We start from the raw sequence: 26,388 nt of genomic DNA, 5'->3' as shown, positions 1-26,388 counted from the left end.
GAGGGAAAAAAATATAAGAAAAAGAGACAGCCTATACACACTGTATAGGCAAATACTGATAAACAGTTTACAGACAGCAGATCCAGCTCCTCAACCAGCCTCAGAACATTCAGTATTATAGTTCAGTTGTGAATCAACTAGAAATGCACTTTATTTATACCTGTTTCATGGTAGGCTTTTGAGGCTTTCAAGCCCTTTAGTTCTTTTCTAAAAGGGAAAATGTTATTTATTTTTGAGCTGATGAGACTATGTTAGAAATGTATGTTCTGCCTGCCTGATCAGGTTTCAGTCATCTTCTGAGGGAGAAGACAAATGGAACACTTTGGAGTACTTATGGGAACCAAAAATACCTAGGATGGTGCCTTGCAGTGCCCATCCTTGTCAGGTAGCAAGACAGCTGGGGTGACCTCAGAAATCTATTGGGTAAGAATTCATCCATCCTATCCTTCCCTCATTGAATAAGATGAACATGCAGAATGAATGAAAATGAAAGTCAAAATAATTCTATATGAAGTCTTAATAGCCTCTGGACCACAGTGTGAGGTTTTTGTAATACTCTTATTGTCCTGAATTTTCCCACTTGACTCTGTTCATGCTTAGTCATTCATTTTGCACACAGTATCTTTAAAAGTGAGCTAAAGCACTATGTTGGAAGAAAATCTGATTGATTAACCAATCACCTCAGTAGAAAAGTCAGGAACATATTTGATTTCCATCAGCTCCATATATATAAAAAAGCTATAAAATGAGACGCAAATTGCAATAGATAGCAATTTCAAATAAAATGTGAAAAAAATTATGTAAGAGTATAAGTGTTGAATGAGAGAGTTGACTAAGAGTACTTAGCAACATAAATGTAACTGTATGTTCACTCTGTGCACTTCCTTTGCTTTTTGGGTGATAGATAACAGGATTATGTACCTTGAAGCTTAAAGGTGTAGCTAACAATGACCTATGAACACTATGAAACAATTGTCTATTTATAGGTTACTGCCTGCAATCAATATCACCTTCTGTTTAAGTTAATCAATGTTGTCTTTAATTGATTAGCTTGGGTTGAAAACCTGCCAAAGTGCTGACTCCTGGGCAGGGGGATAGGGAACACACTTATTGCTGTTTGGTCTCCATGCATTGTGAGATAATTTCAGTATTTATCCATGGTCAATGAAATATGAAACAAAATAAATCTTTAACGTCTGTTTCCTCATTGAGTATTCCAGTATCAACAGGAAAAGACAGATGAACTAGCAAGAGATGTTTGAAATGTCTACTATAGAATCTAGTTTTAAAAGCTAAACTACATTGGATAGTCTGTCAAGCCAAAAAAGACAGTAAAACAAGTGTCTTCAAAACTTGTAAGCTGGTAAAGCTAGTAAGGCTTAGGAGAAATAAAATAAAATATTTAAATTAGTGTGCATAGAGAGGCAAGCTCTTTCTAAAATGTATAAAAATTAAGAGAACCTATTTTCAAAGATATATCTTCTGCAACAGTAATGAAATTCAAGGTGCTACACACAGATTAATGTTGTTATTTATTACTATGTATATAATTTCATTGAAGTGAATAGCACTGTTCACATGAATAATAAGTGCATGACCCTGACATTAATACAAGGTGTTACACAGTGAAGTCAAAAAGCAACTGAAGTTTCAGGCACTAATCAGAAGGAAAATGAAGCATTATGTGTTACTGCAAATAAGAACAGAGTTGAACCAGCAAATATTTTATGAAGACTTAACAAAAATAAAATATAATCAGATGGACTATCCAAAGGGATTTAGTAAGACAGCTCCACTAAACATCACTGAGAGTTAGACACTAATATTCTAACAGTATCTCACCCTTAGGATGGTCACTAGGTCTGAAAATAAATTTTCTTTTGAGCATAGGAAAGACAAAAGAGAAGAGCAATGCAGAAAACACACTACCCTTTAGCTTCTATAATTGAACAGTGCATGTGCATATGTTTTCACCAATGCATCACTTTGACACACTCTGGCATGCAGAGAAGGATCAGCAACAAAACAGCAGATATCACTCCCCAGTGGGTCACTACAATGGCTTTGCTCCATTCTGTCATCTTTTCCATGTTTTTGTTACCTCAAATCACTACTCTCACCTAGAGAGGTGCTAGAATAACCCAGAGGAGAACAGTCACATTACAGAGACAGTCTTTTCTTATGCCTGCAGTTAACCAAAACTGTAGAGACTAACAGCAGTTGTCTTATTGATCTTTAGAAATCTTAAAAAAGGAAAACTAAATGAAGAAACCTTAAAAGCAGACAGGTAAAAAGAAAAATGCAAAAGCTATCTGTCAGATTGCTGAAAGTCACATTTTCACAAGACATGTTATTTCACACTGGCAGACCTTCAAAGTGCTTCTTGAGTCTTAAGCTGTAAGCTGAAGAAAAGAATTTTTATTGACAAATTAAATGGAAATTATTAGGTACTTTCTTTGGTTGTTTTCTGTGGTTTTTGTTTTTTTTTTGGGGGGGGTTTTTTTGGTTTTTTTTTTTTTTTTTTTTTGTTTTTTGGTTACTTTTTGCTTTTTGGCTTCTTTTTTTATTTCTTTTTTGTTTGTTTTCTGTTTTCTAATGTGGCCTAATGCAATAACAGGCTAAGTGGCCTAAAAAGCATGGAAATGCTCATCTCCAAACAAGTCAGTCCACTGTTTTGTCATTGCTGCTTCACAGAACCTTTTTATATTTCTGTGGGTCTAGAATAGTCAGCTGTTTGTTTCCATAAACAGCCTAGCTAAGTAGCAGATGTTTCCTTGGGCAGTTATTCAACATATCTAGAAAAAAAAAAAATCCCTCTGCCTTCCAGGCTTCTGACAGCTTTGTTTCCAGCTCCTGACTTCTTTTCCCTGCTGAAATGTTCAACCTTTATAGCAGGCCTGCACAACAGGTGGGCCGTGGGTCTCTTGCAGTTTGAAAAACCATTTGTTTGGCCCTTCAGCTGCTGAGAAGCATCATGTACTGTTTGATTTGCCCAGCTGCCAAGAGGCAGCAACAAGATGTCCAGCAGAAAATGCCTATCTCCTGGCTTGTCACTGATCCCACAGAATGCATGTGCCTCCTAGTCAGCCACCTGGTCAACCAGCAGCCACATGGCTCCAGATCATACACACACACATTGCCTTGCAGGTCAAGGAAGTGACATATTAAGAAATATTTGGGATATTCAGAAGTAGTACTTGGTGGGGAGGAGGTGAAACAGAGGTGGAAGGAAAATGAGAAAGCAGTAATAGAGGGAAAGCTGAAACAGTGCTGAAATGTGTCGACCAAGAAGAAGGAATGTCACATGGGAAAATGAAAATGTATTTTCATTCTGCAAATGACCTGATACATTCATTTGGGAATTCTGGCTCTATACTAAACCCAAGCACCTTTCTGCTAGAAGTCCCATACAATAATAAATGAGTAACAACAAATCCATAGTACTTACTAAGCAGTGATAAAATCAGAATAACTGATGAGCAAGTGTCAATTGAATAAAAATGTAGAATTTACAAGTTTATATACATAGAGAAACATTTAGCAATTCCAAGAGTTGTAATAAGGAAAAAAAAAGGCAAGAAAAATCTTGGTAAAATTTATAAAGAATTAGGTGCTTTCCTTAGTTTTAATCAATTAATACTTTAGAGAACATATGGCTATTGTTTTACATGGCATTATACAGATGGATGACCTCATCTCTAGGCAGTTATGGATGCAAATGGAATTGCTTTTGATAAAGGGGGACGTGGAAAGGAACAGACAGAAATGCAGAGATAGGAGATAGAAGCTCTAAGAGATGCAATTATTGAAATGTCTCTACAGAAAAAAGAAATGTACTTAGCACTGGTCACCACAGTCAATATTATACAGAAAATAAATGAAGAAAAGACTAAAGAGAAGACATTTTAGTTAAAAGTGCTGCAAAGAACACTGATGTCCCTAGAAAAGAAATAAATGATCTGTCATTTGAGGATATTGAAAACTATTTTTAAAAAATCATTAGTTGATTTGAGAGTAGCCGTGCACTGGAAAATGTATCCTATCTATGATTAGCAGCCAACAATAATCTCCTCTAAGTCTACAAACATGAACTCATAAAAATGCTCAAGATTTAGAAAAATTAGGACAAAAAGCCTGATAAGAGTGGAATAAGGACAGAAAATGTGACTGGGGGAGTGACTGAGACTGGCTAAACACATACACAGAAACAGAGAAGCCAGGGCACTAGAAGACACTATGAAATAAAGTACTAAAAATTACTGGCTGACAATAACTGAGACTGAAGTTGGGGGACTGGATTATTTGCATTAGTAGACAAGAACAGAGCTCAGTGGTTGAGAATAGAAGGAAAGAGGAGAGACAGAACACAGGGCAGGAAAGTCAAGTAAAATCATATGAGGTTTCTTAGAGGGAAAAATCATGGTAACTGGACATGTGGTATACGGACAGAATGTTGTAAGTCAGTATCTAGAGACGTGGATCTTGATTAATAAGGATATTAGGCAGAAAAAGTCAAAACTTTAGGGGTTGGAATTATGGCTGGATATAAAAAGAAATACGCATTGAAAGGTGTGAGGAAAAGGGGTCAAGAAAGAAATTAGAAAATTTTAAAGTTGTTATTAAGACTGATAGAAAACCCAGATACGAGGGAGAACTAAGAAAAAAGTAATCTTGATGGAAACACTATTAGAGGTGATACAGGTTGCAAGAAAAATGAAAGGAAGATTCTGTGCCCAAGAGCATGAAATGTATCCCAAGATTGTCTTTATCTCAGCAAGTATCTGTAAAACTGCCATAGCAAAGTGGTCATTCCTTAGGCCACACTGTTCATATTATGGTATAACAATTTATGAGTTAGTTGGTTAGCTTCAGCACTGTGAATCTTCAGATTCAATTCCATATGGATTTCAGATGTTGTCTCAAAGAGAAATTTCTGACTTTGCAATTTACTTGCTAAGAAGACAACCCTGGGAGATGGTTACCTAGGACAATAGTGAAGCAAAGCCCACAGCTGTTAGGAAATGCCAAAATTAAGATTTAATATATGAAAGAAATGTAGATAATAATTTACAACTATTCTGCATTATGTCTAATTATGGAAATATTATATATAAACCAAGTATTATAAAAAACATTAGAAGACACACTGACCACTGAAGATGAAGAAAATATTGGATAGATATCCCTTTATTCACCTATATTTTTGTCCCCTGCTCTGAACGAGACAAGGTACTGTGAAAAATACAGTATCTAATCATATAATGAAAGATTGTATCATGACACATACACAAAGACAGTTGAACAAAGGTGAGTAAGACAACCTTAATTCTACCATTTCCTAATTTTGGAATGCTTGACTTCACAGCCTTGATAATGGCCTTTTTCAATAAAGTTTTTAATCTCATAAAACATATCATCACATATTTCCACACACTGTTGTCCAAGATTTATATATCAGAAATAGAACTGTATGCAGAACCCCAAAAAGTTCCTTTTCATTGTGGAAGTCCTTCAGATACCCATCTTTCAAATATAACAAAGAAGAATCAAGGACTATCAGTTGCTGAGATTATTATGTGGATTTTGCATGTTGAAAAATAGATTAAACAAGTTTCAAACCAATGCAGAAACAATTTAAGTTAGGTTTCAGGGCGAATTACTAGAGCCGTATATAAGCAATTTTTATTAAGGTGGAGTGCAACTGCAGGGCAGATTTTCCCTAATATTTGGGCAGCAAAATGCACACTTGCAATGGGCAAATTTAAACCATATTTTATTTCTTGCTCTTGTTCAGCCTTCAAAGGCATTACAAGACATACAGGCCCATGCAGTCAGTGTGCTGAGTTGCTGTTATTTTCTTTCTCTCTTTCTAGATCTGTTCAACATCTCTATTTCCTGCCTTATCCTTTCCTTGGGGAAAAAGACATGGCCCTGGAAGATTTTGTGTGCATGGTAGCTGAGTGGGACTTTTCCTTACACCAGGAAGGTATAATCTGAAACCACTTAGCATTACACTTAACTGAATTGCTAATATGAGCCTAGAGAAGAGGTAGAGAACTAAAGAAAAGGAAGATGTCAGTGGGAAAGGGATTAGAAAGGGTGAGTTCATTTTGCTAAGGGACAGGAAGAGTAGATAACAGACACATCTGGAAAAAGGCTGATAATGTGCTAGAAGAAAATAATTATATTTGCAGCAGAATAAGGAATTGAGTTGTGAAAATTTGACCAGTGGACAAGGAGGATAAATTTTTTGCTACAGGAGAATGCATAACAGAAAAAAAACTGAATGGGAGTGAGCAGGATGGAAGAACTTTGAGAACACAGAAAATGCAAAGGGCCTCTTGCAACAAAAGCAAACCTTTAGGGGAAAAAAGTAGATAGACCTGAGAATCTGGGGAACAGGGTAAGAAACTTAGGAGAAAATGATGCAGCTGATTTCAGGAGCAGCTGGAATGATGGCATGCAGAAACAAGTTGGAAATAATTGGAAGAAAGCAGAAAGGGTACAAGCTGAGGCAATTGTTAGTAAATTTGAAATAAATGGAAAAGACAAAAAAATAACAGCATAAAGAGGGAAAAATTGATTAATCTTCCTCTTCTCACCAGGATAGCTTTGGGACAAAAGCATCAAACCACTTGTGAGCAATTTGGGAAAAGGAACACATGACAGGAACATGACAAGGAAAGAATGGTCAATGGTGAAGATGGTGCAAAATTAGAACTAATTTAGAGGATTTTAGAAAATGTGTAAAGTGACTGGTGTTTAAATAGAATGAAAATGGGAAACTACTGGGAGGGAAACTACTGTGAGAAAACATTGGGAATATGGGCTATATAGAGGAAAACAATGTCGGCAGACAAATACATGGTAAGCAACCAAATGGAGAAAAAAAAAATCAGTGGAAATAAGAAAGTAAATGCGGCAGTAAATGTCATTGCTCTAGTGCTTAGTAAGAGGTCTGTTAACAAAACAGTATATAAAAGAAAACATTATCTTTGTATGGTACCTTTTTGTGTGGGATGAGGGGGTCTTGGGAAACCGGATTGGGAGCTAGGCATAGGCATCTAGTGAACCTACAATATGTATGGAGAAGAGGATAATCTGCTTTATTATTATTTAAAACAGAGGCAAAGAAAACATTTAAAACCAGTGTCTTCACCAGTTTCTAATAGCTTAGTATCTCTTTCTATCCCTCAAAAAATACATAAGTACATCTGAGACCAAAATTTGAATTATTTATTATGATTATTTGTTAACATTTTATGGATATTGCAGCAAACTGTTATCTACTCAACATTTAAAAAACTCAAACACAACCCTAAAATACCCTGCATTGCTTCTTTTTATAGTCTTGTATTCAAATTCCTTTTTATTATTGCTCCCATTTTACAAAAGACTTTACATGCACTAAAAGTGAATCTAAATGAGAGCTACATGATGAAAAAATAGAACAGAACATACCCCCTTATTGACAAATGCAATTATCTTCCATGCTTAAATTAGTTCTATTTCTTACTCTTCAAAGTGATACTTAAAAATAGCAACATTAAATATAACTTCAAGTTGACAAGTATCCATTTATTTATAATAAGTAGTAAACAAAATCTTTAGTTTCAATTATGATTTTCTTGCATAATATTTTCTTAAATGCTGAAATTACACTTTGTATTTCAATTATATCACTTCCCTACAGAGCACTGCAGCTTTCCCACCTTTGCTTGCTTAGTTATAGAACTACATAACATGCTCAACACAGTAAATTGAAAAATAATTGTGGATAAAAAGACTATTACCCCAGGCATGCTTAGATACTAAGACATATTTTTGAAAAGAATAAGCAAGTAGTTCCCCAGTAAGGGCTTTTACCCCAGAACCTGAAAGATGCAAGAGTTGGTATTATTTTTTAAATTATGGAATATACTGCATATGGAATAATATAATATAATTAATATTTGTGTATGATATTTCTTCTATAGTGCATACCAAAGCATAGAAAAAATAATTTTCAAATAAAATGTAAGGACACTATTGAAATTTTGCATAATTGTGACAGTATGGTCTTTGTTGCCCCAAACAAAATGCAAGAAAGTACCAGAAAATGTTTCAACCATTGGAAAGCTTTTGCAGCGTTTTGCAGGCAAAAGGCCCCATCTGTACTGAGCATACTTTATTCCAGTGCTGCAGGAATAAAGCGGTTCTCTCCTTGCAATTCTTTCTCCTCACTCCTGCCTACAACTGTCATGCTAAACACAGAAATTGGAACAGAATGCTCCCAGTGCTTCCCTCCCTGATATCCAGGTAGGTACACAAAAAGAAACAGAAATGTACTGAAACCAGTAGGGAATGTGAGCCTGACCAGGGAGACGGGGGAAGCAGACACTACAGATGGAGATGTGGCTTGCAGCAGGGAAAGGCTGGTGACAGAGAATGTCTTGAACGACTGGGTAAGGGGAGGAGGCAACAGGAAGGGTTAGACAGAGCCAGGGGGCTGGGGGTCATGGGGAGAGAAAGAGTTTGTACTCAAGGAAATAATCGGGGTGGCATGAAAGAACGTTCAGAAGAGAATGCTGGAAGAATGTGAAGTTGGGAAAAGAGGGCAATGTAATGCAGCACAAGGAAAAGAGTCACATTAGCAATTGACAAAAGGTGGGATTGGAGGGAGAAGGAAGAAAGAAGAAGGAACTGGGACAGATACACAGGGATACATAGCAAGGGGGACACAGAGCAAAGGGAGTTTATGGTGAAAGGAAATCCTCCTTCCAATATTGGAAATGAACACAAAGAGTCCTGACATTTGGCATGACTTGTCTGCTATTAACTGCTTCTTGAACTATTTCTGAAACCTGTCACCCTATAATGACTGATTTACATTGATAATATGTTCCTACAGTTACATTTGTGTTGTAGGGTTACATATAGCTGTAGATTGAAAAGTTCTGAACTGCTGTATAATGATTGAGCTGAATACATTAAACTGTAAGACATGAAAACTGTATTTCCTGCTTCTTCTTTCCTTTTTCTGATAAACCCTTTGCTTTTCTTAATAACCCTCTCTACTCTGTTGATAGAGCAAAGTAGATATAGGAAATGTCAGAATTAAGGTTGCCTTTGCAATACGATTCAATGTCACAATCAGAAAATATCATGGTCCAGTCTTGAACTAAATAATCATCCATGTATTTTAGTTTTGTTTTTAATGTGTATCACCTTGGACAGATGAATCAAAGAAAAGTCATTACTGGGAATGTCTTCCTGGGATAGCTGGGAAAGAGAATCATTGTTCAAAAGCTGAAGTGCTGTTCCCATGTAGTTTGGGATAAATCCTTCAGAATACATACTTTCAAATTTGTGTTGCTCATATTATAAACATCCAACCTGATACTTCAGCCTACGAGCAAGACTGAATTCAACAGGAACAGTGATTTGATTATACCTGAATGCTTCTGCCAAAAATGCTAATTATCTAATAATTAGGTCCTTGATACTTGACAGTTAAGCAATATGTTGTCTTAAACTGTATTTGACTCTGTTTCCCAGCTATGAGATTGGAGTACTCCAAATTTCACTTCCTTGCAAGAATGCTCTGAAGATGGAGCAATTAATGTTTGCAATGAGTGCAAGTACTGCAGTGACCGGTGAAGAAAAAGGGCCTCCCAAGAAATTAGAAGTCTATTTTAGCATCAAAAGAAGCACCAAAATGTCTGGATTATAAAAAAATGAAATAGTGCCTGAATTCTTACCAGATTAATTATATCAAATGCTGCTTTTAATAACATATGTGTTTTAAGGGAAGGAAGGCAGGATTCTGGGGTAACAGACCTCATAACATGTATTTCACTTCCCAGGCAACATTTAATCTGGCATATTCCAACTTCTGTGTTATTGGCTTTGCAGACATAACTTGCTTTAAATGTTTATATATGTGTGTTTGTCTTTCATAAGAATTTATTGCATTTTTGGTATTTGTTTATATGTTCAATCCATTAAAAGCTTCTTGACTTTTTTATTCTGTTGTTACAGCCTCCTTGTGGCCCATCAGTAACAACTCCTTGGAAGTTAGGAAATGTGATTAAATAACACACAGAAGATGTCAAATGATACTGTTAGGATGATTGACTTCAAAATGCAAAATAAAGGCAATTGAGTGTGATTACTGGAGCTAATCCTTTTAGGCTTGCCTCTGAAAAATGCACCTTCATTTACCATTGAAAACAATTGCTATTTTTATTGCTTAGTATTCATGTAGGTAGATTTAGCCTGTTGATAAGAATAGATATTATAACATAAATACTGTCTTCAAAACTTGTTCTTTACTAATATCTTGATGTCTGCAATGTATATATACATTTAGATTCACAGGGGAAGTAATATTGCTCTCTTTAGTATTTCATGTATAAATTTACTCAGCATATTTGTTTTATTAAAATGTAAATAATGGGATGTGGTAAATGAAAAATCCAAGATGGGAATAAACAGCTTATTTATTGTTAATGCTCAGAGTAGCTTATTGAAACACACCTTTCAGTAACTGCCACTGACTATTAGCTATGAAATTCTCATCATGCCTTGAATGTTACCCATTAGGTTTAGCCATTTGTACAGTTAGAAGGCTCAAGATATTTCAAATATAACTTTAAAAACATTATTAACTCAAATCAAACCACACATATTCACAAAAACTGCATTTAGCATGTCTGAGATTTAATTCAATACTGCTTCCAATTAATTATTCTTCTTTAATTGCTCTGTATAAACAGAAATGACCTATTAATTTAAAGAAAATCTATCAGCACAGAATGCATTTTCTCTTATAAACAAGCAAGATGAACTTGACCTTGTTTGAACTTGTTTTGATGTGGCCCAGATGGTAGGCTACATGCTTGAATAGCAGTCTAAAGCTGAGGAAAAACTCATATAGCAAGATCTAGATTTATAGCCTTTTGCAAATTCCTACCTTGTATTGTCCTTTCAGCATCTGTTCTGCCCCCGCTGCGGTCAGCTTCTATCTCTGGGGTCAGAGAGTCTAGAAACATAGAAAGGTAAGACTGACACATATTTCATTTGATTCTTATAGCCCTTTTTACAACCTGTTACTCCAATGCTGAATTACAATACAATCAACCTTTGTCAGTTTTTTTAATGTTGAACAATGACTGGAGGCCAGGACAATTTTTTGTTAGGCTGGGAAGATTAATGAGCAATAGATTTTTCAAGCATAAAAGGGGGAAGAAAAAAAAGGAAGAAAAAAATTGACTTCTCAAGCTAATAATACAAAATTGTCCTAGTTTGAACATTCTCTCCAGTGAGTTTATTTGCACATACTATATAAAGTAACAAAGCAATAAAGAGAAAGGTATCACTTGAATGAAGGAAAGGAAAGAGATTTTCTTTTTTTTCCCCTTTCCATCGTGTTATAAATTTTCAATATAACAAGATTCTTCTGGCACTTAAATTGAAAGTTAATGACACAGAGGCAAAAATTGGCTTCTTACCATTTAGGACCCTGAGACTATCTGTTGAAGCTGCCTGTTTCAGTGTTTGCTCTGCTTGCTCTCGTCGTTTAGTCTCAAATTCAAGTGCTTCCTGCAATTTCCTCTTTGCCTTCTTTTCTTTCTTTAGCCTTTTCTGAATTATTGCTGTGAAAAGAAAATAACATCAGTGTACTCTGGTTTGGATCTGAAACTTGGCTGCATGATGACCTATTAAGGGTTCTGAGAAACACTCTAACCGCAATGTCCATATACACTGATTAATTGCACAATAACCATTTAAATCACTTGAAGTATTTTGGAATCACCCTGACAGTATATGACAGTATTGAAAACTGTAAAACTGTATGTGTTACCAAGAAATAACTTTTTTAGGGTTTTTTTTTTTTTTTTAAACAAACAGCTGAGAATCTGAATTTTCAGATCAGAAAACCTCAGAAACCAGCAATGGAATGTACTTTTTGAATCATTTGATGTAGATAAGCCCCTGTCTCTGGAGGTGAGGCAGTTTTCAGAATTAATTTCACCATTTCAATTTCCCATAGCACACGTGGTGATGGAGTTTTTGCATCCCTGCAGCTTCTCTTACATAAGAGGGGGGATCTGTCTACCTAGGTCCTGGATAGCCCTCACCCTTCTCTGGTCCTCATTTCCTGGGGAAAGGCCCTGAGACTTCTAACTCCCCTCCAAGCTCTGCTTTCTGCAAGCCATCTAACCTCTTGGTGCTTGGCCTCTTCTCCATATTTATTTATTTTCCCACATTTGCCTTTTTTCTTTCCCTTACCTCACTTTCTGTTGGTGCCTGTCCCATCAGCCATCTAACCTTGAAGAACTCACAGAAAATCCTTTATGGTGCTGGATCCTCCAGTCAAGTAAATATTACTATACTTTGTCAAATGTGAGGGAAAATATTAGTAAAGCAATTACTATTTTGAAATTAAGTATATAAAGTCCTTATTTAGAATAAATGTTTTCCTTGAATATCTTCAGCTTAAATTCTGTAGGAAAAGGATGCCAAGTCTACTATGGGACTTCATCACAATTTTATTTTCTATGTTACCAGAGACTTACAACCACAAAGGTAAGACTTGCAGCATCCCTTTACTAAAGGAACATATTAAAAGTTATGCTCCTGACAGAAAAAGGTAACCACCTTTTCTACTCTGTTAAAACCAAAGTGTGTCTCTGAAGCAATCATGTAAAGCTGTAAAGCATGGCATTATCTCCCCCACCACACCTCAACTGTTCTTAAATTGCACTTTGGGGTTTTCATGGATGTGCATGTAAAAAGCTTTTTGTCTTAAGATCTTCCTGGATAATCCTCTCCAGGAGATTCTGTTATTTTGACACAAACTAAAAAGTTACCTACTAAACTATCCAGTAAAGAATTCTTCATACACACCAAAAGAATTATCCTTACCAAACCCAGATACTAGGAATTGTTAGGTTTGCATGTCAAGATCTATCTAGCCCTGTATCTCACTGCCAAGTAACCTCTGGTATATGCTTAGGAATGAATGCTGGAAAACACAAAAATATACTTCCACCAGTTCATATTCCCCAGGGACAATAGACTGTAATGGTGATATCTTTCACAAAATGCAAATAATGAAACTTTTAAAGCGAACTGTCATTGTTATTACCCTTTAATTTATATGCTAAGAAGAACCACCTTTTAGATGATCTTGTATGTTTTGTGCTGCTATACAGAACTGCTCAGGCACAAAATTAACATAAGCACATATCCTGTAGTCAGAATAACTACATAATTTACATCCAAGACTTTGGAATTTTGGTCCTTTCTCATTTTGTACAACACCAACTACTTTACAGGCTAATTAGCTCATACTATCAAAGAACATCTAGCATCTATACAAAGGCTAAACTAAATACATTTTGAATCATTGCATGGTTTTAATGTTTTCATTATAAGTACTTTGAAAGTGATTGCAATAAATGAGAAGGAAACATATGTTGCTTTCTGAATTAAAATGTCATCATGGCTGACACATTGTAGATGTGACTACAGCAGTCAGAGCCAGAATTAGCAAACCCTTACTGTGTAGCTGCTCACAGAAGAGATATTATCCTACTTTCACCAGTTGATGAGACACATCCTAAAGCCTTAGGAATTGCTAATTGGAAAATTTAAAAAGAAGGAAGGAAACAGTACAGTAAATAAGCAGCTCTGTAGAACATTCAGGAGCAGCTGTGAATCCAACATTACATAAAAAAAGGCAAAAAATCTCATCTATAACAAAAGATAGATTTTGCCTAATGCTGAAGATCCCCTTCACATAAAGATTTTGAACTCCATCTGATACACTGGCTTGTGTTTCTATGCTGTAGCTTTTAAGTGTTTTCCAGCATTTTCACATGGCATCTCTTCACCTAGCAGGGAATCTAGTACATTTCCCCCTTCTTGCTCATGCTTCCATTAAGATGTGAAATTTTCCTTACAACATGACACTCGCTCTCTGAAAAACTAATAGTAGGTAAAGGCTCCTATGCATTTTTTTGCCTTTAATTGAAGAATAAATTTTCACAATAATTACAACCTGGCCTTATTTTTTCTCTTACTTCGATCTGCTTATTTGAAAGAACAATCCATACTTTTCTTCCTTTTATATGGAAGTATCCACTAGCAAAGATAGTCATCCTCATTATATTTGGTTTGCTGCATACCACCATTAACTGTTCAAATCCATTCCTCTTCAGTCTGACTGTTTTCATGTGCAAGATTGTCATTAGAGGAATGCATACACAAAAGCAGGTAATGCATCATGCTGAAAATAATATTGCCAATTATATCAGTAACCTGAACAAAACAAGGGACTATCCCATGTTTTTTTCTGACATACAACTTTGAGTGAAATTCATTTTGCTTAATTTAATCTTTTCAAACCAGGTGTCTAGCACAGCCTAGTCAACTATGTGACCTCTGGATTTAAAGTGAAGAGAAAGAAATCTTCACAGTGCAATTGACCCTACCTACCTGAGAACAGGCTATACATGTTTCTTTTTTATTGTCCAGAAAGCAAAATTCTATTCATTAAAATGAGACAATTTATAGATGGCGAAACTAAAGCAAGGTCAGACAGATTCCCTCCCAAACTTTTCCTGCTTTGTATGTGATTGTACAACTCTAAAAAGGAACATATTTTTGAGCAGTTGTGAGAAAGGTGTGAAGATTAGCCAAATTACTTTACTCTTTTACCAAATTACTTTAAAAGTGCAAGCAATACAATTGTCTTAAGTAGAATGGACCAAGGGATGATTCATTGCACAGGTATGGTAATTGTTAACAGCAATTGTGTTTCAAAATATATTCTCAGAAGTTAAAAAAAGGGTAATTAATGATGTGATAGTCCTACCCTTTAATAGGCCAAGGCATGAAACAAGATTACATTGTGTACTTACTGCTAGCATATTAGTTTAAGGCATACTGACATTGGTTGTGAATCCAGTTGTTCTTGAGATTCTCTGTTTAGGTGGTTACCAGAAAATTAAATTGGACAAGAAAAAACTTGTAACTCTAGCCCTGCAAAAATACACATCTGACTTGTCATGGTCTGAGTTAAACAGCAAGGGAGTCCCAGAGGTTAACTGTCCTTGCAAAATAATCAGGCACTATTAAAGGGTGAGATACAAAGAGAAATAAATGCATAAAGAAAGATAAAAACATGCTTGTAATACAAATAGTTAATGCAAATCACTCCAAACTGCCTCATCTTCATTATCAATGTAATTATTTCAAAATCTCTAACATGTACAGGCTTTACAGTGGGCTGATGTTAATGTACAAATGCTACTACTGCTTGTGCTTCATCAAGAAGAACCTTCACTGTTACTTCTACAACCATGTATTTTATCTACTATACATAATAAAGAACACATATTTTATCATTATCTTTATATTTATTGCATACAGTTTGCCTAAATATAAGAATAGAGCAGAGTTCCTAAAAACTTGCAGATTCTTAAATTTGATACAAATCATCTTTTTATTTCCCTAATGATCACAACCTGCAAACGCCTGTTACAGCATGTATGGTATTTATAATTGCTTTTGTATTACTGATGTAACAATATTCAAGACAATAGATGAGAAAAAAGGAGGGTCCTTGCTCCAAGTCTCATGAAGACCCTATACAAAATTAGGCAGGTTATAAAACATTCTTCATTGCAGTCAGCTGAGACCTAACATGATTTAAGGGAGGCAAAATTTTGATAAAACACAGGTGTTTGAAAGAAAATTGTTTCCTAAGGAAATAAATTACAAGGTGTTTATGTCTGCTTAATCAAGATACCTCTGTTCTTCTGCTCCACAGCCAACTGTTTTTCAAGTGTTTCCCTCAGTTCTCGTTCCCTGAAGAGTTCCATCTTCAGCTCTGTTTTTTCCAGTTGGACCTGTTTCTCTTGAGCTCTGGCATTGTCTATAGCAACCTTTAGGAGACCCTGTTCAGAGATAAAGTTGGATATTTGGAGAATGTTAGAACAATTGACATAATAACTAACTACTGTTATTCTTCCTTGATGGTAAAGTGATATTTTAGAAGTAAAATAATTCTGTCACAGGATCAGTTACCTCTTATTAACAAAATTTTTTAACCAGAATTAGCTTTTCAACAAGTGGACAAAAATCTGTAAAAAGCTGGGAGTCAAGTTTTCTTAGAAAACACAAACTCACCTCTGATTGTGCATGTAACTCATGCAAAAATTATACAGGAATAGGTTTACTCCTCTTAAGAAAACCTGGCAATCCCACAGTCACATCATACACAGAGTTCAATCTCTAATCCTACTCAAGCCAATGGAAATCAGCTAAAGGAGAAAGTATCTTTTAAAGTCTTGCTATCTTGCTCCTCACCCTTGTTAATTGCTATTAATTTCAAATATTTACATATATCATTAAGCTTACCCGGACTACAGGTGTATTGGGATGGTAAGGAAAGGACAGGCACCCAGCAGGAAGACATCTCTGTTTTAACAAGTCTGTTCCCTGATTTGTATGATCATTACCTCGCAGCAGAAAAACGAAACACAATCATCTCTCAATTTCTTGACCTGAGATGGCTGATACAAACTCTACCCTTCTTTCTGTTGTTAGTGTATCAGGAAATAACGATTCTGATTATTTTAATCTTCTTTTGAGAATTTCAACTTCAAAATTCCTTCTTTTTTTGCAAGGAAATCAGATGATCCTGGCACAGCTAACAGTGTATTATAAATAATATTAACTAGATAGTTAGGACACTGAGACAGGGCATCAAAATATAAGGAGAAATGGGATTTAAATAAATGAACATGCAAATATACTTTTCCCTTTCCCAAAAGCCTGTCCATCCATCTCTTGGGTCTACACCCAAATCTCTCCTACTGAAACTATCAAAATAAAGAAGATAATTTACCATGGATATTCATATATGAACCTCCATGGATATGAAACTAACTCTCTTTTATCCTAGGTAAGACTCCAGATAACTTAACCATAGAGATAATTTGACCCAACAGAGATTTAATTACTGATATAAAGCAAAACAATGCCAACTAGAGAGATAGAACAATGCTCCCCAATGGTTCTGCTAGGGGAACATTCAGCTAACAAATATCAGGTTCACACTCAAGACCTGGTTTGAGCACTACAGACATAAAATCATGATGCCCCTCTCCCAAATAAACTTCCTTACCCCTCAGCCACACTTCATAAATTCAATTCTGGGTTGCATGATTTTTTAACAATTAAAAAAAAATCTCCTAAAGAAGAATGGAAAAATAAGAAGTATAATGGTACTTGAGAAATTAAAAAAAAATAAAGTTTTGTGAGTGTTTGGTGACTCTGCACATTTATCCCACTGGTCTTCCCAGTGGCAATGATTGCTGTAAAATTTGTGTCCTTCAAACTTCTCTTTTAGTTCTGTTTTCAGAGCCTGCTATTTTCAGTACTCCTCATCTTCTTAAATTGTCTCAAATCTTGTCTTGCTCAGATCATAATGCTCTGCAGCTCTGTTACACTTCACTCTACTGAAGTCCACAGAAGCTAAAAGAATTCACCATCTTCTGAATGCAAGGCCCAAATGGTCAGCAAAATGGTACACACTAAATAAGAACAAAACCATGCTTGGAAATTCAATAACAATGATAACACAACAAATATGTCCTCACAAATATGTTTAAAGTTTTAGCATTTTTCTTTTGCTGTTGTTAAACAGCTAAATCACAAAGGTATTTTTGATTAAATGCTAAACCTGAATGATTACTAGAGAAAAAAAAAAGAAATCTACCTATAAAGCTCTACATACATATGCAAAGCAAAATACAAATTGAAATATTTGGAAAGTGTTTAAAATCTATTGTTTGCAAGTTAATAATAATTTGAATTCTGTTCCTTTTCCATGGCCATATTCTCCTATGTTTTGTGCATCTCAATAGTAAGAAACTGAAGCAGGAGGTGTTTATCAATATCTGCTTCTGGATTTTGCTTGATGTTTTAATCTCCTCTATTCCTCAATTTCTGGAACATGCGATTCATCCAAATAATAAATAAACCACGAAAAATTACATGAAAAGTATTTGTTGATGAAAAAGTGTATTGTCTAGTAAGTTTAAATTTGCAAACACTGTTTTCCCAAATTCTTAAAATCCATCTTGTTTAACAATAGAATCAAGCTGCTAAAGCAACTGCCATCTTTACTCAATTCAACTACATTCATGTGCATGTTTCTTCTTCATCAGGAGCAAACAATTAGTAACAAATGAAAGAGATCATTACATCAAGTGCCCTTTTAGATCACCCCAATTAAAACTTTAGTTTAGCTGTATTTTAATTCTAAGATACCAAATTCTAATTTTCTGCTCTGATTGCTCTTGTTGACTTATCTTTGAAAGATGTACTCTCGGTGCAAAGCCTAGAGATTATTTAGCAAGATGCCAATGTTGGCATCACTTAATGTGTTGATTGGTTGTATTATCAGTAGCAGTTTAAAATAAATTACTATTAAACTATTATTGTCCTTGGCTGAGAAAACACAATATTTTGGTGTTCTTTAAATATGAAACAATCATTATGAATAAACATGGAGAATAACACTAGAGTGTAATACTGATGTGTGTAATTTTATATTAAGAATTGCTGCAAACCACGAAGCTGCTAGAAGATTATTACATTTTCTATTGAGTTTCTGCACCACACTTCCTCCCCCAGTCTTTCCTTTTTTTATACCTGCTAACATAGCTAATGGTAATACATTACCTATTGCTGCTGATTATGTCTGAAAAATATTAGCTTTTTGGAGCCAAAATCCACTAGGGACTACTTATAAGCTACACAAAATTAAGTTTCATTTTTAGAAGTTAAATCAGCGCACATCAGTAGGCATCCAATGTGAAAAAAAAATCTGCACTAGAGCCAAACTGATGCATATAAAAAGTGCTGTTGCTGCCAATGACAGCACTAATGCAAAAATACTGGAAACATTAAATACCTCCTTTTATTCAGCGCAGAAGGGGCTGAGAAAAACTGAAAAAGTACACCATCTAAAAAATCATCAGTGCCCCCTGGAACAGGAATAGCAATTTCAGGGTTGCATGAAATTCTATTAATTCTCCCAGTGGATCAGCTGTAGAAATTATACAAAATGCAGTATCCAACTTGCATGTGCTATGGCTAATCCTCTAACCTGATATTAAATCAATATGCTGCCAATGACAATGGGAAATGCAGTGCAACATGGGACATTAACAAAAAGAAAATATTTCTCTTTAGGGAAGGTCAGATGTTATGGAAGCTGGATAATGATAATTGCAGTGAACATGCTCAGGTTCCAGATTTGTTTTTTATACTGTATGGCTCTATCTGGAGCCTGGCTTTAAGCATGGCAGGCCATTCCTCTTGGTGTCTTTCTTAATTTTTATTTCAATGTAATGTCAAAAATGGACATTTAATTCCCTGGAGATTTATAGATCATTCTGATTTGTTTACTTTACTGTACTTGTTCTAGCATTTTTCACTGACAAATACTTTAGAACTGTCCCAAACACATGGCTAAGTTGATATATGAGTTTCTTCCCATTCTGATCTGAGAACACCATCATACAAAGGCAGCCTCATGATCCTACAGAAACTAAACAAATATCAAACCTCAACTCAGTCTTAAAACCAGTATTACTCATCACTATTTTTAAAAATTATGCAGATAATGTGTTGCCTATTTTGAAAGTGGTGGAGGGGAAGGTGTATAGAAGCTCCTCTTTCTAGCTGCATCCATAAATGTGTGTTTCACCTAACAGAATTTAGTTAGCAGTATATTTATATGTGACATCAAAATAACCTTGCTAATTAGTTTGACAGTCTACCTAGGAGATCACATAGTGTTTCCAACAATTGCCCACACTGAGTGAAAAAAGGGAAACCAGAAGATCAGGGCATGCACATTAGGAAGTCTTCCTAGTCAAAATTCCTGGCTTCCAGAGGGTTGCAGCTCAGGGGCTTCTTTCTGCAGTATTAGCTATTCATGGTGAAAACGCTTTCAAATAGCATTGCTTCTCTTTCAGTCAGGAAAATATATATAGTTTGTATGCTGTAATCATTAAAAGTATCTAGTGAAATGCATTAGAAAAAAAATATACATACAATTCCAGTTAACTTCACATGTTAGTTTTTGAATATCTGCTATTTATAACTGACTAGTGACTAAGTACTGTGAGCAAGACAACACAGAATATCTCTAGAGATGGCTCCTGAAAGAAAATGTTTCAAATAACTCAGATTGCATACTATATCACAGATAAAGGCATATTACACAGGTACAAATGATATTTTCCATTAATACTTTCTGTGAAAAACAAAATAATTCTCTTTAATTTTAGCAGAATATAGATAAAATAACATGAAGTAAAACTGGGATTTTTTTTTTTTTACTTTATCCACTGTTTGCAGTGTTTTTCCCTTAGTATTTAGTCATAGATAGTAACAGCCCAGGAGACTCACACCAATAAAGCTAGTAATTTTCTTTGTTTTCAGAGGGGAATTTAGTTAGTAACCATGCACTGCTTTAATTAATATCAATAGGAAACTTGTAAATTATTTTAGGTATGTCTTTAAAGATATTTAGCAACAAAAATAAGTCAATACAATACAGTCTTGATAAAAAAATACAGCTATCATGGTGCAACTATATAATCTCTTAGATATTAATGGAAATTCATCTCAGGGACAGTAGAGACTGAGACTCTAAAAGCTTGAAAGAACATGACTATTACCCAAGAATATTGTAGCATCATGAAAGGCCATGGCTGTAACAAACTTTGGCATAATCAGGCCATGACTCAGAAAGGTATACTTATGTGAGGGGTATGGAGACATCTTTAGCCTTCTCACTAGCACACAGACAGCATTTTGCTGTGACTCACCTTCCCCCACCCTTCATCCTCGCTGCAACTGCACTTAGACTTCAAGCATTTAATCCAGAAGAAATTTACAAATATCTTTGTGAAAAAACAGACATATCACTTGATTTAAGTTCTCCAGGGAAATTTTTTTATCTTCCTTTTAGATGTGCAGATATAAATCAAACTAAGAAAATATCTTATTCTTTTTTTTAATATGTGTATTTGCTTGATAATATTTTTTTTTAGTTTATAATTTGCATTTCAGTAGTCCCCATGAAGAACAACACTGGTTATTCTAGGTATTGTATATTGCTATTATCTCCTCTGTAAAAGTACAAATAATTAAATATTGTATTTTTCTTAAAGAACTATTTAAGGAGAAGTAAAAAAACCCCATATATATCTATACAGAATGACATACTGGTGACAGCAGAAGCAAATAGGCTTATTTAATGTTTGCCTAAAATTATGAATTTGTGATCAGGGGCTATTCATTTAACTTTAGTACAGATGGAAGAGACTCACTTGTGCTCAGAGGTCAAATCTAAAAAATTACTTAGACTTCTAAAACAGAATTACAAGTAGGCAATGAGTTCACCTGAGCTCATCAGAATGTGCACCTTTGTTTCAAATAACAAAATGTTTAGAAATTTTGTTTGCATACCCGAAAAGCATTGTTCCAATGACAAGATGTAGGATCTTTATTACCGTGTCAAAGGTGAAAATTAGAGCTCCTAGTGCCCATACAACACTTGTTCTATTTGAAACCAGGGCAGTCTCTACAAGCTTTTTTGGAGGCCCCAAAGTCTGTATTATTCAGATCCTCCAGATCTTGACCTTCACACATCTGGATATACAGAAGAGAACTGCGGCACAGACATCCACTGTCAAGTCCATGCACATGGGTGAAGCTCCTTGCCTGTATATTCCTGTGATGATCACACCCCTAAAATGCAGGCTACCACCAGCATGACATATGGCATGTTGAGGGTGCTCCCCAGACCCATGACCTAACAAAAAATGTAGACTTGCATTTCACAAGTGGACATATAGAAAAAACACATGATTATTTTCAGCATGAATGACCCTGGGGAAAAAAAGAGCAGTGTTTACCAAATCCACTCATGAAACCACTGGCAATCTATTTAAGGAAGTTAGACCTGCTCCACTGCTGCAACAAGAGAACAATGAAGGATCACAGTGCTCTACCTCCCCATGGAAACCACATATCTTCTGAAAGGGATGCAAAACAAGCAAGGAGCCATTTATTCAGTGAAAAGAATCCTTCTAAGTCAGGTAATAAATGCATCATGGGTTTCAGATGTTGCTTATGTATTTCCTAGCAAAGTCACAAATTATAGTGTAATCAGTGACCATGGTACAGAATTGCTTCTTTTTATATATGCCATCAGCAAATTTTAACTTGTAATCAAATACCTAAAACCCTGTTCTGGAAGTGCCGGCATCACAGTATCTAACTCATTTGTGGGCATGGGGAAACCCCCTTTCCTTGCAATAGTAATGAAATAGCAATATGGAAACCATTTAAAATGGCATCGATTAACGAAATTGCCACTCTTGTCCACATGACATTGCAATATACTCTACTGCTGTTAAAGTCAACTTTTCCTACACAGATGGGAAAATCAACTAATTTTATTTATTTATTATTTTATGGAGTGGATTTATAATGTTGTCTTCATAACAATTAAATCTGTAGCATGGGAGAGGGAGGGAAATGCCCTTTCCTATGTTACAGAAGGATTCCTAGAAATCTGTCAAAACCATGTATTGTGATGTGGGGACATACTGAAAAAATCCAGAAGGACTTATGTCCCACCACTTTACACTGATAGATGATTTTTCATGATATGGAGTCTCAAGGTAAGGAGAATGATGCTGCTCAGAAGCACTAGAAGAAAAGGCATAAAAATGTTTCTGGCTTGTTTATGATATTGCCTTTTATTTCATCTTTTAAGATAAAAGTTAAGATTAGAGTATTTAAAAAAAAAGTAAGGACTAAAATTCACATTCACATTTTCTGTAAAACAAAACTGAATGCATTACTGGCAAACTAATCCTGGTTATTTATCCTGAAGTAGTGCAGCACTCTCATATTCAATCATGAGATTAGCTAACCTGTTGATGCTGAATGTTTTGCTCATTAGATTGCTGTCTAGAGACATTGAGTGAAGACATTTGTCAAAAAATTACTGAAAAATTTCTGCACATATATGCACAGCTAAAATATTATTCACTGTATTTCTGCCTTAAGAAAAAAATACAATCATTACAGGTTGCAGCAGACATGTTACAAGAATGCTGTTATCAAATTATCATGGTTCATGACTTAAATATTTAAGATGCTCAGTCTCAGAATTGCAAAAAGTAATCATAAATATGCTTTTTCAGACCAGGCAGAGATAGTAATATTTACTTCTTAAATAGCAGTATTTTTCCATTATTAGACCTCAAAACACAACTAATGAATGGCTCATATACTTTTCATAAAGCAATTCTGAAGTGCCATAAACTTTAATGAGATTGCTTCAGACAGTAAAGTGAGCAGGATTTGGCCCTACTCCGTCATATCCTTTGCTGGATAGAATACAATTGATTTTATGTGTTTGCAGGAATGAGCAGGAAATATATGATGACAAATTAGAAGTTGGTAGCTGCCCAGACAAGGCTTCTCGGGAATGTGCAATATGGCTGTATTATTTCTGGCACTATGATTTTGCTTCTGCATGAAGCATACAAGCATAATGTTGCAAAATTTGCATATGGGGAATACAAGATAACTGAATTTGTGGACAAAAATGTTCTTAATGCTAATATGAAACATTAAGAATTTGGCTTCAAGATATACATAATGCATACTATAAATAATATTTGAATATAGCTTTACTGTACACACAACAGACGTGGCTACCAAATAGGAAATCTTTATAAAATTCGGTAATACCTTTTGAAGTTGATTCTTTGAAGACAGTACTTTAAGTGAAATGAGCTTATTTATAAAGTAAGTGCTTTTTGTAAATGGTTTTATGGGAGACACATTTCAAACATATTTAAATATAATTTCCACCATGCCACTCCAGCAATTTGAAATAACTATTTATTAAAGAACTCTTTCTCTGTTCAGCAAATGAGATAAAGTTAAACAGTAAGATACATTTCATTAGCCTGTAATAAAAAGACCATTGAAGACAAATGTTGTTAAACACACCAATGTAATTTACATTGAATTTTCTGCTGTGGTTTAATATACAATCTGTATTTTTATGTACTGTATCTGACAGCTTCTAAATTCATTTGTTTGCTGTGGTTCCTTTAAAACCTAAATTACAAGAAAGTTTCAGTAAATTAGTTGATCCAAATAATCTTATGAACTGATTAAGCTTGAATGGTTTTATTAATTTAGACAAAACTGGCTCCTTTCCATCCCTTTTAGCTGATCTACAAAAAGGCCTACCTGGATGTTAGTCAGAAGGGTCTCTATGGAGGACAATCCATCAGGGAATAGAAAAGGAGATGGAAAACCTGGAGGTAGTGGCTGCCCATGCCCAGTTAGAGAAAGTTTGTCAAGGCTGTCTCTTGCGGTTGGTGTGGAGAGCGGGGTCTCATCTGTATGTGATTGAAACAAAAATATAGAACAAGTTACGCTTGTCTGTTTTTATTAGACCTCAGTAATGGCTTCCCTAGTGGTTTCCAGAACATTTATTGCAAATTGGTTCCTGCTATCAGGAGAAAATGCTTTCTGCTGAATTTTCTTTAATGAAAAAGCTGTGGAGATACAACAAGATAACATTAATGAGTAACTTTATAAGCCTTTTAAATGCAGTCTCTAATGAGACTGAGTTTACAGTGCCATAGAATCTTTTTAAAACAAATATTATCTCACATATACTTGTGATAATATATTCAGGCTGACTTTATGGGCACCTTCCCAATTATCTCATTTTAGTCTGTATTCTATTTGGATTGACAATAGAATATTTTCCAGCATGACATATATTTTGTATATGAGAAGTATTTAAACACGAGGCTCCCCATACAATTAACCCTTCCCACTCTTAATGGTTTCACTTACAGCTCAGAAAATGTTGCAAGACCAAGAAAAGCTCTTCAATGCATTTTGGACCAAGAAAATACACCTGATTGCCACAACTAAAGCATGCTCTGAACAGTACATGAAATGAACAGCAGGGTAAAAATCACTGGCCTAGTATTTTTTTAAACATGGACATCTTCTAACAATTAGTGCTGAAGATCTGCAAAGATCCTCAGTGGGATCTTTGTAACAATAAGATCTGATCACTTCTGACATGACAACGGGAAAAAGCTTGCACAGCTTGGAGACTTCTAAGATTAAAGTTTCACAGATAATCTGAACAGATTAAGAAGTGGAAAAAAAATAAACCTCCTGCAATTAATAGAAACTTCAATAGCCTCATTTGTGTGGTTTTTTTCTTCTTTTTTTCCTTTTTTACCTTTCTGGAATATTTTTAGGCTACTATTGATATGATATGGAAATTTAGGTCAATTTCTCTGCACCAGATACTAATCTGAATTTTTGAAAAGGAAAATTATCTATACACATATATATAGATACATATATCTATACATATTCTTCTTACCAAGGGCTCAGTCACTGACTGACACATATTGAAGTATCTCAGTACAATGCAAGGACATCAGAATTTACCCAAGTTATCATGCAGATTTTGCACAGCTACATGACTCCAACGGAGTTTTTCAGACTCACTTTCTTTCACTTTGGCTTTGACCACTGTAAGTTATATATATTTTGGGTAGTCAAATTTGTTTTTATTTATTTCTTTAATTATAGGTTCAATAATAGTTGTACTTCTCTATTTATTTTGTCAGGTGCATTAAAATTGTATCTGAAAGCTGATCCTAATTGCCTAAAAAGAGCTCTCTCTAGGATTGAATGCAGTATTTTCCTAAGTGGACATAGTCTAGGACTATGAAAATTGAAATCTGCAGAACAGAAGGTTACAGTGTCGATGACCTCAGGATGGGACATCCATAACTCCAAGTCCTAGCTCATGCCAAAAGTCCCCATCACCATGCCTACAGAAGGAAGCAATCTTTATTAACCACACTCAGGTGCAGATTTCTTGTCCCATCCCCTCCCCAGCTCTGTCATGCTGGCCAGTATTTACAGTAATAGCTTTTCCTACTATGTCCTGCCACAGAAGTACGCAAACAGGCATTTGAGCATCTGCTGCTGGTCTGATACTACCCAGGACCTTTATAGCCACTGCAAAGAGGCAGATGCCATTTTAAGGTACTTGTCCATCTGAGCTCTCACAGGCATCTATTGCAGGAAGAGGCAAATTTTCCTCCAGAAGACTGTAAGAAAAATCTAAGATTAAAAGATCTGCTTTTAGGGAGATTCTATATTGGGTGCAGTTCTTCCTACTTCCCTGTGGCTCAGGTCAAGGACCACACAAGGAGTAAGACCCTGTTCCTTATGCCCTTT

General features: G+C 35.2%; 1 protein-coding gene across 6 annotated transcripts in view; it reads right to left on the bottom strand.

Annotated features, from left to right (window-relative positions):
• Nucleotides 1–26,388, bottom strand: part of DACH1 (dachshund family transcription factor 1) — a 351,929-nt gene that overhangs the window by 24,183 nt on the left and 301,358 nt on the right. For 4 of the 6 annotated variants that reach the window (XM_079312103.1, XM_079312104.1, XM_079312106.1 and 1 more), the window contains 4 exons: nt 24,355–24,506; nt 15,800–15,947; nt 11,493–11,636; nt 10,955–11,023 (listed from right to left, as the gene is read on the bottom strand). In XM_079312103.1, coding sequence (XP_079168229.1) covers nt 10,955–11,023; nt 11,493–11,636; nt 15,800–15,947; nt 24,355–24,506 — 513 coding nt within the window. Of the gene's footprint in view, nt 1–7,006; nt 7,074–10,954; nt 11,024–11,492; nt 11,637–15,799; nt 15,948–24,354; nt 24,507–26,388 lie in introns of all 6 variants that reach the window. The other 2 variants (XM_079312105.1, XM_079312108.1) reach the window with 1 other exon arrangement.

This window comes from Erithacus rubecula (genome assembly GCF_903797595.1).
Source record: "Erithacus rubecula genome assembly, chromosome: 1".
In the NCBI taxonomy this organism is placed as follows: Eukaryota; Metazoa; Chordata; class Aves; order Passeriformes; family Muscicapidae; genus Erithacus; species Erithacus rubecula.
Note: the sequence above shows the minus strand (reverse complement) of the source record. Positions and strands in the feature narration are given on the sequence as shown.